This window comes from Vanessa cardui, chromosome 9 (assembly GCF_905220365.1).
Source record: "Vanessa cardui chromosome 9, ilVanCard2.1, whole genome shotgun sequence".
In the NCBI taxonomy this organism is placed as follows: Eukaryota; Metazoa; Arthropoda; class Insecta; order Lepidoptera; family Nymphalidae; genus Vanessa; species Vanessa cardui.
The window spans coordinates 5813002-5830302 of NC_061131.1; the positions used below are offsets into that span (position 1 = coordinate 5813002).

The 17301-nt window shown below is 29.5% G+C and overlaps 4 protein-coding genes across 8 annotated transcripts in view; 2 read left to right on the forward strand and 2 right to left on the reverse strand.

The window, feature by feature from the left end:
- Window positions 1-11318, reverse strand: part of LOC124532257 — a 28907-nt gene extending 17589 nt beyond the window's left edge. The window contains exons 1-8 of one of the 4 annotated variants that reach the window (XM_047107047.1): window positions 11157-11318; window positions 10653-10886; window positions 10207-10401; window positions 9977-10087; window positions 9791-9811; window positions 8700-8805; window positions 8206-8323; window positions 6224-6359 (exon numbers count right to left, since the gene is read on the reverse strand). In XM_047107047.1, coding sequence (XP_046963003.1) covers window positions 6224-6359; window positions 8206-8323; window positions 8700-8805; window positions 9791-9811; window positions 9977-10087; window positions 10207-10401; window positions 10653-10818 — 853 coding nt within the window. In that variant the 5' untranslated portion in view covers window positions 10819-10886; window positions 11157-11318. Of the gene's footprint in view, window positions 1-6223; window positions 6360-8205; window positions 8324-8699; window positions 8806-9757; window positions 9812-9976; window positions 10088-10206; window positions 10402-10652; window positions 10887-11006 lie in introns of all 4 variants that reach the window. The other 3 variants (XM_047107045.1, XM_047107046.1, XM_047107049.1) reach the window with 3 other exon arrangements.
- Window positions 1211-3711, forward strand: LOC124532258. Of its 2 annotated transcripts, none has more exons than XM_047107050.1 (4): window positions 1211-1405; window positions 2114-2281; window positions 2957-3114; window positions 3285-3711. In XM_047107050.1, the coding sequence occupies exons 1-4, from the start codon at window positions 1374-1376 to the stop codon at window positions 3467-3469; spliced, it is 543 nt and encodes a 180-aa protein (XP_046963006.1). In that variant the 5' UTR covers window positions 1211-1373; the 3' UTR covers window positions 3470-3711. The 2 variants fall into 2 exon arrangements, with proteins under 2 accessions (XP_046963006.1, XP_046963007.1); XM_047107051.1 differs by lacking the exon at window positions 1211-1405 and adding an exon at window positions 1789-1987.
- A 955-nt stretch (window positions 11319-12273) lies between the features above and the next one.
- LOC124532201 (thioredoxin domain-containing protein) lies at window positions 12274-14592 on the forward strand. The gene is made up of 6 exons (XM_047106951.1): window positions 12274-12680; window positions 12799-12984; window positions 13144-13282; window positions 13413-13574; window positions 13794-13919; window positions 14120-14592. The coding sequence occupies exons 1-6, from the start codon at window positions 12548-12550 to the stop codon at window positions 14331-14333; spliced, it is 960 nt and encodes a 319-aa protein (XP_046962907.1). The 5' UTR covers window positions 12274-12547; the 3' UTR covers window positions 14334-14592.
- A 45-nt stretch (window positions 14593-14637) lies between these two features.
- On the reverse strand, window positions 14638-16322 carry LOC124532202 (ELMO domain-containing protein 2). Its single transcript, XM_047106952.1, has 2 exons — window positions 15518-16322; window positions 14638-15445 (listed from the first exon to the last, which is right to left on the reverse strand). The coding sequence occupies exons 1-2, from the start codon at window positions 16034-16036 to the stop codon at window positions 15023-15025; spliced, it is 942 nt and encodes a 313-aa protein (XP_046962908.1). The 5' UTR covers window positions 16037-16322; the 3' UTR covers window positions 14638-15022.
- Window positions 16323-17301: the final 979 nt, after the last annotated feature.

The window sequence follows — 17301 nt, forward strand, 5'->3', positions numbered from 1 at the left end:
GAAGACGTCTATGGTGCCTTCAAACGTTAATAAGCATTATATTTGCATTGTAACATAATTTACAATTATACTTAATCAACTCAATTGAACTTTGACCGATCTAATAAAAATCTTGAACCTATGACTTTTCTTACTTACCTAATATACTAACACTGTATAACTGTATGGAAATATTTTATAAATATAAAGCTAAACTTTTCAAATTTTACCAGTGCGTGGTACCTACTCAAACGGGCTCGGCAGAAAGCTCAAAGCAGTTTTTTATCAATCTATAAATAATAAATATTTTAAATAAAAATTTATTTAAAAACAAAAAAATACAAGTACTGGACTTAAGATATTTACGTAGTTAACCTCCAAAAGTTGTCCTCAAAACACTAAAAGAGGTCTTAAACCAGCAGTGGGACATTTACAGGCTGTTATTTTACTTACTTTAGAAATCAATATATGATGATATCATATATAATATAGAATGCTTATTGAAATATGAATTAAATTACTTTATACACCAATAATCAATTCGTCGGACAGACAGTTAACATGTATTGATCGAATGAAAATTTTGGGTCAAAATAGGGAACAAATTCGGTTCAAATTTTTTCATGGGTTGATATTGTTATAATTTATAATCATTAATAATATTGTTTGTAAGCAGGTAGATAACGATTGAAAATAAACTTTTATGCTATTCCGTACAGCCACTAATTGATTTCAAGGGTTTGAAGAATTTATCGCAGGGACATAACTACATTTAAAAAAAAAAAAAGGTACCTATTAAATACCACGACACTACTTAAAATATATTCGGTGGCGGAAATAATAACGTTCGCCAATTATAAAAACTCCGTTGGGAGGACATTCCCTCTTGACGTATAAGATCTTGTATGTTGTTTTGTTTTATTATATTATTAAATACAACTCCTAACCAACATTAAAATAACCTAAACTAAATTTTCCCTGTCAATGACTAACTTTTTAAACTATAAATATGCTTACAATGTAATATATTTAATATATTAAAATTGATTCGTTTTGAGCCAACCATAAAATATATAAGGCTCTCTTAAAATTTCACTCTCAGTTACATTAATTGTGCTATTGGTCTGGTCTGACGTCTCGCTGTGTACTCGTGGATGCGGTGCGAAGGTAGCTGTAATCTCAAAGGCAAAGACATTAAAGACTTTAAATCTCTTTGCTCAAAGGTGTGTATTGTATTTCCATATACCGTTCAGTGAACGTGTTTGTTTTGGACATTACGTCATCTCCGTCAATGCTACATTCCATCTGTAAATCTTTATTGATAGCTAGTGTAAAAAAAACTTTTATAGAAACTGACGTGTTATTGAGTTAGTGTTTATTAATAAATACAAACGATGCTTAAAACTTGTTTCGAGTGCTTAATAGGGTAAGATTATATTCGCCGTATGTAATAGATTATTTCTATTCTCATCGTCATTTATTAAAATAAAGTTCATCTTTTAACAGTGCAAATATGCATTCATATGTATTTAATGAATACCATTTACTTGATGAACGTCGCAGTTTTTAGAAAAGTGTAACTTTAAAACCCAAATTCTAAATCAATTCAACTTCCTTATAGGTCAAGGTTTCTATTTAAGTTTTGAAACCGAAATATATACTACACTGATATTTTGTTTAGTGTTTTTTGTTAAAGTATTTAAAAACACCACATTTCAATCGGACAGATACAATTTAAAAGTTGGATTATTAGTTAGATTTAGTTTTGTATGTTCCAATTTACGAAAACATTATGTCAATGTCAAAATTCTCCAACATTTGTCAAACCGTACGCATTTTACTTTAGTTTGTAGAAAGATACGAACGTGTATTTATATACAATGGATAACTTCATATAAAATGCTTAATACAAACGGAAATAAATATTTATTCAAAACAGTCGTCTGGAATTCAATCGTATAAAATAAAAGGAAATAACAAATTTACGAAATTTCTATTGAAGTATACGGTACTGAAATTATTGAAGTGACTAATTTTATACAAATCCTACGGTGGAACAATACGACTTTAAATGCTTACAAACTTAGAAGTGTGTTCACATATGATATTCAATGATAGTTTAACATAATTTCAGCACTAGCAATCGGACAGAACATGATACATACGGGACGAGGTTAAACGGACATACGCAGACAACGATGTGGTCAACACTAGAAAACGAAGAAGTATTCAGGTTACCAAGACCTTTGAAAAATGACGACATAATAAGTATACGTGGAAACATGACTGAAAATAGAGAGAAGTAAGTATACTCTTTATATTTGCAATCTGAACTAAGCTATTTAATAAAATATCTAACTATGCTATAAATAACTTTCAGGGCATATAGCCTATCTCTGAATCATTATTATCAGATGCTTATGATAACCAATATTCATATATTAAATTGTTAAGGTATGGTAGGTTAATTCTACCGCCACCCAAAACTCAAAACCTTAAAATAACTCGATAGTAAATTTAGAATTCATGATTCACTTAAAAATCATGCAGATATTTTACACACTTTTATCGCTTATAGATAAGCATCACAGTTATTGAGTCACGCCTAGACAATACTGAAATATTTTTTTAGTACCTCAAACAAAAATATTATTTAAATAATACATTGGTCAGACTTCGAATTATTGTATTATTTCTTGTTGATTTTATCGAGCCTATTATGTTTTACTTTACTTTAGTAAGATGGAATGCTGTTGAAGATATATTGCCAAAAATATATTCTCTAGCTATATTCTACAGGGAAATATTTCTAATTGCAAGAACATTTTAAATATTGTTTATTTATTAATTGAATAAATAAATACACAATTTTTAGATATATGCGATAGATTAGATCAAAGATACTCATATTTATTAACTGAGATTTGATTGGATGAGTACAATTATACAACTTAAAACTTTTCGTTTATTTTTCCAGGTTATATTTTAACTTAAAAAGTGGTGTACCATCTCCAAATAATCAGGATTTTGTACTACAAATGGGAATAGATTTTTCTGAAGACAGTATTACATTAGTAACAAACAATAGTGGACCAAGAGATCCAGACAGTCAAAGGCCTTCAAGAATACTGAACAGTAAGTAAAAAAAATTATAATTCATATTCTTGCTTCTACAAAGTTAATTTATTGTTGAATTATTAAGATGTATGGAATTATACTTTATTCAATATTCATATAGAGATAATCTAAAATAAATATAAAAATACATTGTAGTGGTTTGTTATATTAATGAACATTTTTTTTAGCTTCAGATTTCAAGTTAAAAATACAAATAAGAAATTATGAAGATTCAATGCTCATAGATATCGCTATTGGGGATTATTCTCTGGATCCTTTAGAAGTGGACAGAAATTCATTAGAAAACATCACATTTTTCACATTAAGCAATGACGTAATCAAAGTTGAAGAACTGACATTTACATATGCGTAATTAGATTTTTTATTATTTTGCAACTGATATCCTTAGTTGTAGAATATGTATAAGTGTTGTACTCTTTATGTGTCCATTATATATCAGTATTATATCTGTTAAGAACAGCAAGCATTTTGAAACTATTTATATTATAGTCATAAAATATATTTTTAAGAATGAGCCCACCCATGTAATATTTAATGCCTATGTGAAATGTTATTGTTTTGTATTTTTTATTAAAGTGTACTAAGTTGAAATGACTTGTGAAGTTCTTTTTTTTTTCAATATTAAAAATAATTAATAGATTATCTATATGTTTATAACAACCTGGAGTTTTTAAGTACTTAATAAATTAAAAATAATATAAACAGCCTAAAATACATCTGCTTTTCCAGAATATTCTCCATGCATGAGTTAAATTAAAAACAATAATTAAGCACATGAAAATTTAGTGGTTTTGGTCAGATTTGAATTATTGCTACAGAATTGGATCTTTTCAGCTTTTCTTTGGGTGATTAAAGAACTTAATACTTTTTAAAAAATTCTTAAATACACTTTTAAATGCAAAAAGAAATACAGACGAATTGATAACCTCCTCCTTTTTGAAGTCAGTTGAAAAACGATCGATGCTATGTCATTCATTAAATAATAATTGTGATATAAATACAATACTTGATAATAAGTATAAATATAATAAATTACTTGCTGGTAGAGCTTTGTAGTATTTAATTATTGACGATTCAAAAAAGCTTCATTGTGAAGTTTACTTGAATAAAGTTGATTTGATTTGAGTTGTGCAAGCCCCTCTGGCGAGTTAAGGCGGAGAGAACTCATCATATATTCCACCAGTATGGCAAAAGCAAGAAATACTCCAAAAGCAGAAGTATTGTTGTATTCAGGTTAACTGAGGTTGGTGGCATATTGTCTTTATGAAGCGTAATCACTGGTGTTATAGAATATGGATGTTTGGTTTCTTTATATTTTTAGTATGTATGGTATGTAACATACATAATATTCTAGTTTCAAATAAAAAATCCAACGTTAAACCTTGTACTTTTTACATACACATAACTTGAAAAATAATCTAGGACAAAGTTAAACAATTGAGAAAAGTAGCAAATATTAACAAATAAAATTTATTAATCGAATATATTAAATATGAAATACTTTGATTTAAATCTATCTACTAGCCAATGATCCACATGGTAGGTGGTCTCCATTTCCCATAGACATTGCGGACGTAACAAATTTTATAAATCCTTACAAAGCCTATATGCCACTAACCCTGGGAACTAAGGTGGTACCCGTAGTGTTGTTTTGGTATTCATGATTTCTACTTACATGCGTTTTTCGTCACCTCCAATACGCACATGCAACGCAATATTAACAATAATACATGTATGTATATATTACTTATAAAACATGAAAAACTGTTTTTTTTTTTACATATAATAAAGAAATTATTGAAAATTAGGCACACCGTGGGAGAGGCCTATGTCTAGCAGTAGATTACGGTGGGTGATTGAGATATTATATTACTATTGCTATTAATCTTTTAACGTTAACCATTTTAAATTACTAATTAAAGAATATTTAAATCTAGGTCACGAAGACTGTTTTGTTTGAAATGCAGATCCATCCATCCTTCTAACTTACCTAACTTATATCAAATATTAGATTATGAAAAAAAAAACAGCATACGTCTGAATACCAAATAGGAGTACATACAACTGTCGTAACTTTAGACGTATTTATTATTATTATTATTATTTTTAATAAAAAAGAAGAAGGATAGGCCAGGTAACATCTATGGCATATCAAATCTATTGTTAGTTAAATATGAGACAACATCACATACATTACTCTGATCCCAATGTAAGTAGCTTAAGCACTTGTGTTATGGAAAATCAGAAGTAACGACGGTACCACAAACACCCAGACCTAAGACAACATACAAAACTAATGATAGTCTCCATTGACTCGGCGGGGAATCGAACCCGAGACCTCGGAGTGGCGTAACCATGAAAGCCGGCATACACACCACTCGACCACGGAGGTCGTCCAAAACAATCTATTATTATTACCGTAATCCGAGATTTGAACCAAGGACTTCCACATCTGCAGTTTTTAAAGCGAGGGTAGTAACTAGCTACAGCTATCATAAGGGCAGTCTAAGTACTACTATTGAATGCATAAAATAAGTTTTATGAGTCAAATGATATTGACTTACTCACCTTTTTTATGAAATGGGAATGACCAAATGGACCAGCTGACTTAGATGGTCACTAGTCAGCCAGTAGTCACGATATCACATGGCATCGTAAGAAATTATAATCAGCCCTTACATTTCTAATGCACAACTAGTATTGAGAACTAAGTATAGTACGACACAACTTAGATGTAGCATCGGCAAAATTCGTAAAACCAATCACATCCGAATTGAGTACGCTATCCCAAATTATCAATATTTATTTCTCATGCGAATATGATCTTTGAACAAACGTAATAACTTGTGATATCATATGACCTAATATATTCGTCAATTTGACGCGTCGATTTACATGCACTTGCTTTCTCTGACTCGTGAATCTATAGCGACGAATAGCGTCGAATGGCGCGATAGGGAGCTATTTCTATTGGTTGTGTAAAACGACAGTAATCGGTTTTAATTTCATTCCATTGCATTTTCCGATACTATAGATATATCCTACTACAACTATTGCTGCTGACACAGTGGTAGCAGTATAATAATTATTAAATGATCGTACTCACCGACAGTAGTGTATCGGACATACGTCTCTTGATTGTCCATCATGGCATCGACGGCTTGCTTCTCGCAGTACAGAGCCGTCACAACGGCTATGGTCGGCTGTCGCGACGAGCACAGAGTAGGCATTTGTTTCACCACCTGACAGAAACATTGTGAAGGAACACGATATAATAGCTAAAGACACACATGTAGTCAATGATGTTCTAGTTAACAGATATGTCATTAACGCGCAAAAAGTGAAGACTAGAAAACGTCCTAATTGGGACGTTTGCCGTAGTCGTTTTCATCATAATTATACCAGTAATACGTTATAATAGGTTGGGGAAAAAGTTTCTTCGTATTTTATATGAAAATTCAAAAAGTTTTTTTTTATAGTTTATTTACATTTGACTAAAGTATGTAGGTGCCATTTTGTTCCATAACTTTTTGCCATCTTGTTGGTAGTGACATGATCCCATTGCTGTAAAAATTTTGGGGCTTCTGATCGAAAAACTGCGACAAGTGGTTTTGGCAGTCCTCTCGTGATGTTAACCTTACACTGCCTAAGGAATTCTGCAGAGACCGAAACAGATGAAAATCTGAAGGTGCAAGGTCAGGACTATACGGCGGATGCATTAATACCTCCCAGCCAAACTCTTTAATGTAATGTAATTTTTGTTGAGTGGCTAAAGATGTGTGAGGTCTAACGTTGTCATGGTGAAAAACCACACCCCTTCTGTTGATCAATTCTGGAAGCTTTCTCTCAATTTCTTGCTTCAATCTCATCAATTGTTCGCAATACAGTTCTGAATCGATGGTCATGCTGGGCGGTAACAGCTCATAATGAATGATGCCCTTCCAATCCCACCATACACACAGCATTACCTTGTTGCGAGTTAATCCGGGTTTGGCACAGTCTGTGAAGCTTGACCGGCCTTTGACCACGATCTTTTTCGCACGTTCTTGTCGTATGTGATACACTTTTTATTACCAGTTATCAGCTTCTTCAAAAATGGTTCGATTTCATTACGTCGTAATAAAGAATCACAAATGAGTACACGGTTCATTAGGTTTCTTTCAGTGAGTTCATGAGGCACCCATATATCGAGCTTTTTTGTGTAGCCAGCTTTATTCAAATGAGCCAAAACCGTTTTGTGGTCAATTGCCAGTTCTTCAGCTACATCGTAACTACTAATATGCCGATCTTGCTCCACTTTTTCAATAATGGCATCAATTTTGTCCGTAACAGGACGACCAGAGCGAGATGTATCTTTGATATCAAAATTTCCGGCTTGAAAACGCTTAAACCAAACTTGCGCTACTCTCACAGATACTGCATTAGGTCCATAAACATCTCAATTTTTTTTCGCGGCTTGAGTTGCATTTTTACCTTTTTTATAGTAAAATTTTAAAATGTATCGAATATCTTCTTTAGATTCACTCATTTTAACAACAACAAAAACAAATGAAAATCACACAAATTCCTAATTTGAATTTGGAAGTGCCTTCTTTAAAATTAAAACTTTTTAATGATACCAAAACCAGCCAGATACAAATGGTATAGCCAAAGAGATTTTATTACAAGTTCATACATACTATATGCGAAAAGACTTTTTCCCCAACCTAATATATCATAATTATGCCAGTAATACGTTTTGCGTAATTAAAACATCTAGTTATCCCTTTTACTTATTGTTTTTATCAAGCCATCCTTTTTACTTGTAACGAAATGTAAAATGAAAGGTCCCCGGCGCGGCACACTTTTTTCTGTTGTTTAGTATAGGTATAACATATCTGTTTATTATAATATCATTGCATGTAGTACATAATGTGAAACTTATGTCATTGAGACTATTTTTAAGACTTTTAGACCCAAGAAATCAGTATACTAAAAATAAGGATCGATTCCTATTACACACCGTCCAAGGTGACATCATCCAGTAACACAATAGTTATTATGTTAATATTATTATCAGCATAAAAAATGAATATGAATAACTCTTACTTGTGTGTCGATACTGTGCTGACGCACATACACGCCGTCGGACATTAAACGCGTTAAACCTTTTTCTTCCAATGACTCGAGTGCATCTTTTACTTCAGTCTTTGACCATTTTCCTGCACTAAAAAAAACATATCAATTTAATAGTTTACTGGCATTGCAAACATTTTTATTTAAAATTATATAAATGAAATTAATATACGTATTACAATTAACTTTTTTATTGACTTTTGAACTTTTGAGAAAATTTTCGACTTCAGTTAATACGAAAATCGTGACCCCCATTATTTCAACAAAATATCTTATATAGTTTGGATGAATAATAATCGATGAATCTGACAATCATTCAAATTTCTTGTGCAAGTTACCAGAATAAAATAAAATTATACATACTTTGGTACACCATTAGAATCTCATTTTGGTAATTGCACTTATTACTTGTAACAACATAATTTGGATAGTATGATGAACATTACAAATCATGATTAGATACTTACGTCACAAAGTCTTCGACAGACAAAGGATTAGGATAGGCATTTTCGATCATATCAAGTACCTTTTGCTCTGATATAAATGTTTGGTTTACTGTGTCTTCGATGAAAGCTAAAAAAAGTAAAACAAATTTATAATTAAATTGTTTGTGAATAATGCCTAATATAAAACCTAACTTCATGCAATGCAATACAAAGCAATTGACTTGTACAATGTAATTATTAAAAAAAAAATCAACGAAAAAAATCTAATAATGAGCATAGTAAAAATTTAATATTTATCTTTGGTAATCAACAATATTACATCATTTTAAATATTCTTATTCATTTTATTCTGATGCTGGTGATGTCATCATACGCATCATCACATACTGCTGACTCAATTACAATTAGCCTTACCAAATTACATACTGAGAGTTAAAATTTCGAGTTTATTTTTATTAACCTTCCAGACACCAAATATATCTTTATTAGAATATTATTTTAATATGCATTTTTAATTTTCAAAGTCAGTATTGAGATAAAATAGCAAATTAACAAAACCAAACAGCTGATTACTTATTAGTCAATATTTCTAGTTGGCCATATTCATATTGTAATTTACTAGCTTTTATTAACTTCAAATATTAGTATGTCTAGGTCAAAACTGCAATAATTTTAAACCAGTGTCATACAACTGCTTAAGCTGATACTTTGTTCACACTCTTTGTATGGATGACAATAAAACTTAGCATACTAGATATTATACTTTGCCAAAAAAATATATATAGTGATAATTTATAAACACATATATAATTCATTAGAAAAATCAGTAAAAATAACTATAAAGATACAATAAAACAAAAAAAAATGGATCACTTAAGCAATGTGAAAATTGAAATTTGTAGTTAAAAGTGAAAACATATTATTTATTTATTTATGTGAAACATGCTTCAGTCCATCCTGTTAGTTAACCTTTGTTTTATCATCATCATAAAATATATAAAAAATATGTAAATTATTAATGTATACGTCATCTCTTGCAAAACACAACATGCTTAATATACTAAAAATAAAATACATACAACCATTATAATACTTGTATATAATTGCCTTACTCGTAATATCGCCATTCGCTTCTGTGGCATAAAATTAAAACAAGATATCTTTATTAAAAAAATTGAAAGCAATATATAATAATAAATACAAATATTTATTATTTCAGAAGACATATAATACCTTATACCTTTACTTTATTGAAAAATATAATATATTATATATATATATATATTTAATAAACATACCTGGAGGCGGTGGACCACTTCCTTCTTGTCTTAGTTCAACTTCTAAAAGTTTTAGTTGGTGATATTTATTTTGCATAAGCTTTATTATCTTCTTTATAAAACCAACATAATCTGAAAATATAAACAATAATCTTATAAAAGGCCTTGAAATGTGAGGTACAAAATATAATATTTATAAATTGATAAATTATTTATTAATCTTTACTTATAGTAAAGATTAAGAAAAATACCTTTAGGAAAGTCTTGAGGGCTAACTAATTCACGGAAGAAAGCTTGTGCCTCATGGGGACATTCATTTTGAGTAACTTCTGGTTTGAACCAAAACCGGAGAGCTCTTGCTTCTCGTGTATGATTACCAGTTACAGCAGACACCAAATAAACACAGAATTCTAGCTGAGCATGGCATGGTTCTGTTACACCATTTTCTGTAAAAAATAAAATAATTTGTATAATTAAAATGAAAAAAGAAAAATATTCATGGAGTATACATTTAGGCTAAATAACAATTTTATTTCCTTTTATAATCAATTTTTATTAGAGTACTGTAATCTGATGAGGAAAATAATATAGTAATTTTAATTAAAATATTCTAAATTTAATAACCTGATGGTATATTTAACAACAAAAAAATAATAATTAAAATAGAAATTGATAATAACTTAAGTTTAAAACTTACCATATACTTTTTCCTTGTTTATTATGATACCAGTGTGATCACCTCCAGCTACATGTATTTTATCACTAGGCTCTGCTTCTATTACCTTCCTTTCAACTATCAATACAGTAGATGTGGGTGTTTTACTCTTTGGGGTCATTATAACTTTTTCTTCAAATTCTGCCATGATTATTATTAGCTTCCAAAATTCCAATAAGAATCCTCTCAATCTTATTTCGTACTCGTTACTCACTTCTGTATTAGCAAAGCAACCGATGATTCATAGTTTTATAAATTGTTTTTAAAGAGTTCTTAGCAAATGATACATTAACAATCTACTTTAAAGTTAAAGCACAAGGCTAAAAACAGGCTAACCTTAAGTTCTAGTCACTTGTTAGATCAATTACTCGCGACTTCAATAAAAGGGCGGATATGTTTATGATAAATCTAAAAATGACTGTAGGAACTATCTACAGTTTAATAACAAATAAACCAATAATTACGAAGTTATGATGACTAATTTACCTTTTATGTCTCTCAGTCTCAAATAAGATAAATAAAAATTGCTTAAATACAAACAGTCGCTTTGTATCGTTCAACGAACTATATGTCAACTTCTAATTTCATACGGATTGAATAGTTCTCGTTTTCTCAAACCTCAATCATCGTAAATATCAATGCCAAATTGCCAACTGTCACATGTCTTTTCATTAAATGTCAAATTTACGGAGTAGAACTTCTTAAATAATGGAAAAAAACGCACAAAAAAAAAAACTTAAATATAATATATACTATAAAAATTTGTGTATTTTAAACCCTATTCACAGCTCAGATATTATACCAATTAAGATTACATAGCGATGTTGTGATGCAACGCAACGCTTCTCGTACCATAAGAATCAAATATGTGGTCCTATATAAGCGGAGAAATAACTGCAATATAGAGACCCCCAAATGTAAAGATCAGGTTAAACCAAAACCTTAATTTATACACAAATATCAACGATAACTGTCAATACTTGGTGTCAAGTTTTTATTTTTCTATATACAAGGGCAATGTCATATGTACAATGAAAACAAAATATTAAAATGAGTACTATAGTGTAAGTTGACCAAAGTTAATGTAGGAACGAATCTTGACTATAAACTATAAAACAAAATATATCGAATGATGAGAGGAGATGTATAGTGGAGATGATTACACTGATCTCAAAAGTTATACCTCTCTTGGAACAGACTATATTGAGAGGCTTCGACCCGAATCAGATCAGATCGGTCATCAATATAAATACATATTATATACTCTTTGATGTTTTACAACGGTAAAAATTACCAGATATCATAAATCACAAAAAAATTGCTTTTTGAGACAAATCAAACTCAACACCATTTCATATCCTATTCTACAAATACCAATTTGTAATATATAATTAAAGATATTGACGAAAATGGTAGCATATTTATCCAGTTTCGGAGGAGATTCTTTGACGATTTGAAATAAAAAAAAAAAATAAAGAGATGGAAAGAAGAAAAACACACATTGGGTTGTTTTTCTATTGTTTATTCAATTATTAAAGTTACATACTTAAAAATTTATATCATAAGACTACCGTGATGCATTACAGTTGTCAACACTAAACTAACTGACACCTGTCTAACTTATACTTTATAGAATACTTCGAAAAATAGGATTTTGCATTGTTTCCTAACCTTATCTTTATTGATATTTATATTTGACCTTGATAAGAAGAAAAAATATTTTAGTAGATTAATTCATATAATTTCAAATAATTTTTTTATCCAGGGTCGTAAATATGATTCTGTCTACATTATTTTGAATTTATATAGTTAATTATAAGTCGATTTATTTAATTTAAAAACAAGCCAAGTGGATCCTTTCCATCCCTATTTACAAAATGTATTTAAAAAGTGGCTGGTTAATTTTGCTTTTAGCACTTTTAAATGTTAACTGCCAAAGTTTGCAAAGTGTAAGTGATGATGAATTGTTGCAATTTATAAAAGAAGAGGAAAAGCTTATTGTCCTATTCTGTAAGTATATAAACATATTTAAAAATAAGTAATCAGATCGCCTCCAGTGTGACTTAGTTTTGTTTGGATTCTCTGCTACAGATTTTGGTTCAATTATATACACTTATTTATTTTTCAGCAAAACAAAATTGTGCTATATGTGACAAATTCGAAAAAACTCTTGATAGTTTGTATGAAGATTTCCAGAAGCACTTGAATGCTGAAACTATAAAGGCAGTAAATAGTCATTTAGCAAGACTTTACTGTCCAACTAAGGAGCCAGCAATTGTTTTCTTTAGACATGGTGTTCCCTTATTATATGATGGTAAATTCTTTTTTATACATGAAGTTATTGGATATGACTAACCTTAATACTTACTATTATAATTATAAAAATAACCATAACACTTTGTTATGGTTATTTATTTAATGATGATAATAGAAACTGAAGGTATACTTTCATAATTAAGTTTGAATTAAATAGGTGATGCAGATGAAAATGAGGTTTATGGGTTTTTGGAAAAGAATCAGTCCCCGGCAGTCAAGGAATTAACAGATAAAATATTTGAACATATGACTCAAGCTGCAACAGGAGCTACCACAGGGGATTGGTTTGTTATGTTGTAAGTAAATTTTTATATTTGTTTATAGATGTCACCACATTATCATTTTATTTTTACACATTTATTTGTGTAAATAGAGAACAAATGGGGTAAATCTATATGCAATAATTATTTTTTGAATTAATGACAGCTATGGTGCATCCTGTGTGGAATGTCAAAGATTACATGCTGTTTGGGAAGGTGTGGGTGCCACATTACGAGGCAGGATTAATGTTGCCAGGATGGATGCTAATTTAGCAGGTCTAAATACTGCTAAACGTTTTAAAGTCAAGAAACTACCAGCTTTTCTTTTGTAAGTTCAAATAATATTTATATACTTATCAATGTTATTGAAGATCATCATCACACATTTTTTTATAGTCACTATTAGATAATGATGGTAATGGTGATGGAAATTCAATAATTAAATTATTAATGTAAATATAAAAAAGATTTATTCTTTTTAAAATTAAAGAATAAATTCCTATCATGTGCAAAGCCAGTATTTTTTTATGTAATTTAAAATTTTCAGCTTCCGCTTAGGCAAAGTATACAGATATGATCTGCCTAAAAATGATATTAAATCATTTGTTACATTTGCACAAGATTGGTATAAAAATTCAAAGGCTGAAGCTGTGCCACTACTTTCATCACCATTGTAAGTATTAATTTTATATACTATGTAGCATTTAATTTAGTTAATTAATTGAAATGTGAATATTTTTCTTTTTTTTTTTACTGGTCTTAATATATCAAATGCAAGTATATAAATAATTATATCTCTTGTATAAGCATCTACAAATTAGAATGATAAACCTACAAATATTTTATATTTTAAATATTATTTTAACCTTTCAGTGATGAATTGGTTGATTGGTGTGTAGATATGATAAGGTATAGTATTGCTTTTGGACTGGACCTGTTAGCAAGATATCCATGGATTTGGCAAATAGGTGTTGTCGGTTTTGGTTTAGTGGCTATTACAGCTCTCATTGCAATTATTAAGGCTGGAAAATCTAAACCTAAAACTATTAAGAAAGACAAACAAACGCAAAACAAGAAGAGTAAATGAAGAACAAACTTTAGACAATAAAATGTTTTAAAATAGTTGAAACAAGTGCTTTTATATTTGCAGGGTAGTAATATTGCATTTCATTCATCCGTCCACATTATTTATGTGAAGCATGGTTTATTATTTAAATTTTGGGTTTTAATATATTTTATGTGTATATTTTGCATTAAGTAATAGTGAGACCATATCCAAACTTTAAGTAATGGTTTAATGTAGGTAAATATTTTGTACTTTTTTCAATAAAGTTATTATATTATTATTTTTTTAATATTTTATTTCATGGTTGAATAATGAAACTATTATCTGTGCTTATGTGAATTTTATTTGCAATCATTTCTCATAGTGTGAAAAAATACCTTGCATTATGTGACTAAGACAATAATTATATCACAAACATGTCATGGAGTGATCAACAATTATAATTTTAAAAAGCTATAATTAAAATTGTTGATATTGCATACTGCATAATTGTACTGACACATGAACTGTTTCATCTTACATAAAAATAATTTATATTTAAACAAGCATTGTTACTCATTAGAGCACCATATATTTCAATATCAGTGTGAGTGATAACATATCTAAGGTCAATTTCTCATTTGCTAAATTATACACAAAAAATGCATATTTTTATAATATAAAATATGACATTAAGATCTATAAAACAATGTGATGACTAGTTTTAATTGTTAAATGGTATCAACCTCTATATTTATTCTGAACACAGATGCTGGGTCAGCTAATTCAGTATGTATTGCATTCTCAAACTTTTTGAAAATTACAGAAAACTCCATAATGTTTTCAGGCTTGGACTCTATCCATAGCTTGTCAAACTCATAAAAGAGATAACAATAAAATTTATGAAATAAATTAATACAAGGCAGATACTGTTTAGCATTAAACATATATGTTTTCGCAGATCCATCCTTAAGAAGATAATAAGCCATTGAAGTTAAATTGATGCCTACAATAGCAAAAGTGTATCCATATTTAGGATGTCTTGAATGGCTTAAAACATGACTTGATACTTCAGGATATTCCGAGGCAAAATATAATAGATTTTCTAAGCCGAGAAGTCCCATACCACGAAAATCAGTTTTTGGGTCATCTCCCTGAAAAATATAAATCGTTACAATATGGAACAAATATGTCATATATTAAGTCTAGATACTACCAATAATTACCTGAAAACCAATGTATTGCCATTCTTTTGTCACCCGTGCTTCTAAAGGGTTGTTAGGTACTAATAAATCCCACAACTTCAATAGTTTATCTTCATGGTCTAAATTATTACTATCAAACTGGGTCCGACGAAGATCTTCTATTTCGTCCACCAGTTGTCGATAGCTCCAAATTTGTAGTAAGCTTCTTCGAAATGAAGGTACAAAAGCATCATGTAGCTTAGGATTTATTTTCTTAACTCTTAAGATGATGTTTATAGATGGATCAAGAATTTCATGAAACTGGGATGAAATAAATCTTCGTTCTTTAACTACTGAATCTAAAAATGACACAACCTCCTTAATATCTTGCGTTCGACTCAACATTAATGACTTTTCAATATTGCACGTTCTTTCGGCTCCAGCCCTATCGCCATAGCATATCCTCTGTAGTTCGCAAAGCTTTGTAGTTTTTCTTAAAAACCATTTTATAAAAGGCCTTAAATACCATTGTAGTACTGACCAGAGATTAAAAAATACCATTTTATTTTATGTATTGACTTAGCAAGTTGTTACATATTACTTTAATTTTTCTATTACAGTATGCTTTAACCTTTTTGCATTATGTCATATGTATATTACTGTACACATGAAAGCTTACAAATATATTCACATAGCAATCTGATTACGATTAGAATTTAGATGTATTAGTATAAAAGATAAACTAAAATTGCACATCCGTCGCCTGTCAATAAAAATGACAATGTCAGAATGTCATTCAACTTTTTTATTTGACTAAACGGTTTACCCTAGGATACGTTCAATATACTACATTAGACATGGCCGTTTGAACGATAAATTTTGGATATAACATCATTATTTAAAATAAAGTTAAGCGCGTAATTTTTTTATGCAGTGATCGGTATTTTCTTAAAATTTAAACGTTCTGACACGGTTTCGTTTTATATTATAAACGTCATAGCCGCACGATGAGTAGATTACAAGACTACGAGTTTAGTTCTAACTTCTAATACATGAGCTCAAGTAACAAAATAAGACTTAAAATGGTGTACCCATTTATTTTTATAAGTTATGGCCTTATTTGGAGTTAGTGAGTAATAAACCTACCTTATTAAAAGTTATCTCAAAATCATTTAAGATACTGGACCGACTTTTAATATTATTTACTTATTTGCTTACATAAATTTAATTTAAAATTGTTTTCAATTTTAAATCGTTATTTCTTCGAAATTCATCTAGACAAAATAAGCTTGCCGTGTTTAAAATGTCCCAATGTCATATAAAGTACTAGAAGTATTATTTTCATAATTTATCCGTAAACTCAATAGGCTAATGCGAAAAAAAATATTAATTATTTTGTAAAATAAAAAAAAAATTATGTTATTTATCAACGAAAGTTGAAAATAATACTTAAGTTATTCAAAAATCCATAAATAAAAATACATTTTTGACACGTGACACAAAACGCTTTTAATTGGCCGGGCCGGATTATGATAGAGTCACTTGCTTGTCTACTATATGTACTATAGATTAAAATACAGGCAAGTGACGTCACCGACCCCATTGCAGTACCATATTGTTCAAGTAGCTTTTTCACGCGCTATTTAAATATAGAATTTTTAAAATGATATTTTTCGGCAAATATGTACTAGAAATAAAGAGACTTTTTTTACTGTGTTACTTAACATCTACTAAATAATATGAAATGGATTTAAAAAAACAGTCAAATAGAATATTGCTTCTTTCTTTTTAAATTACTCTTAGTTTTTTATTATTAATATATTAAT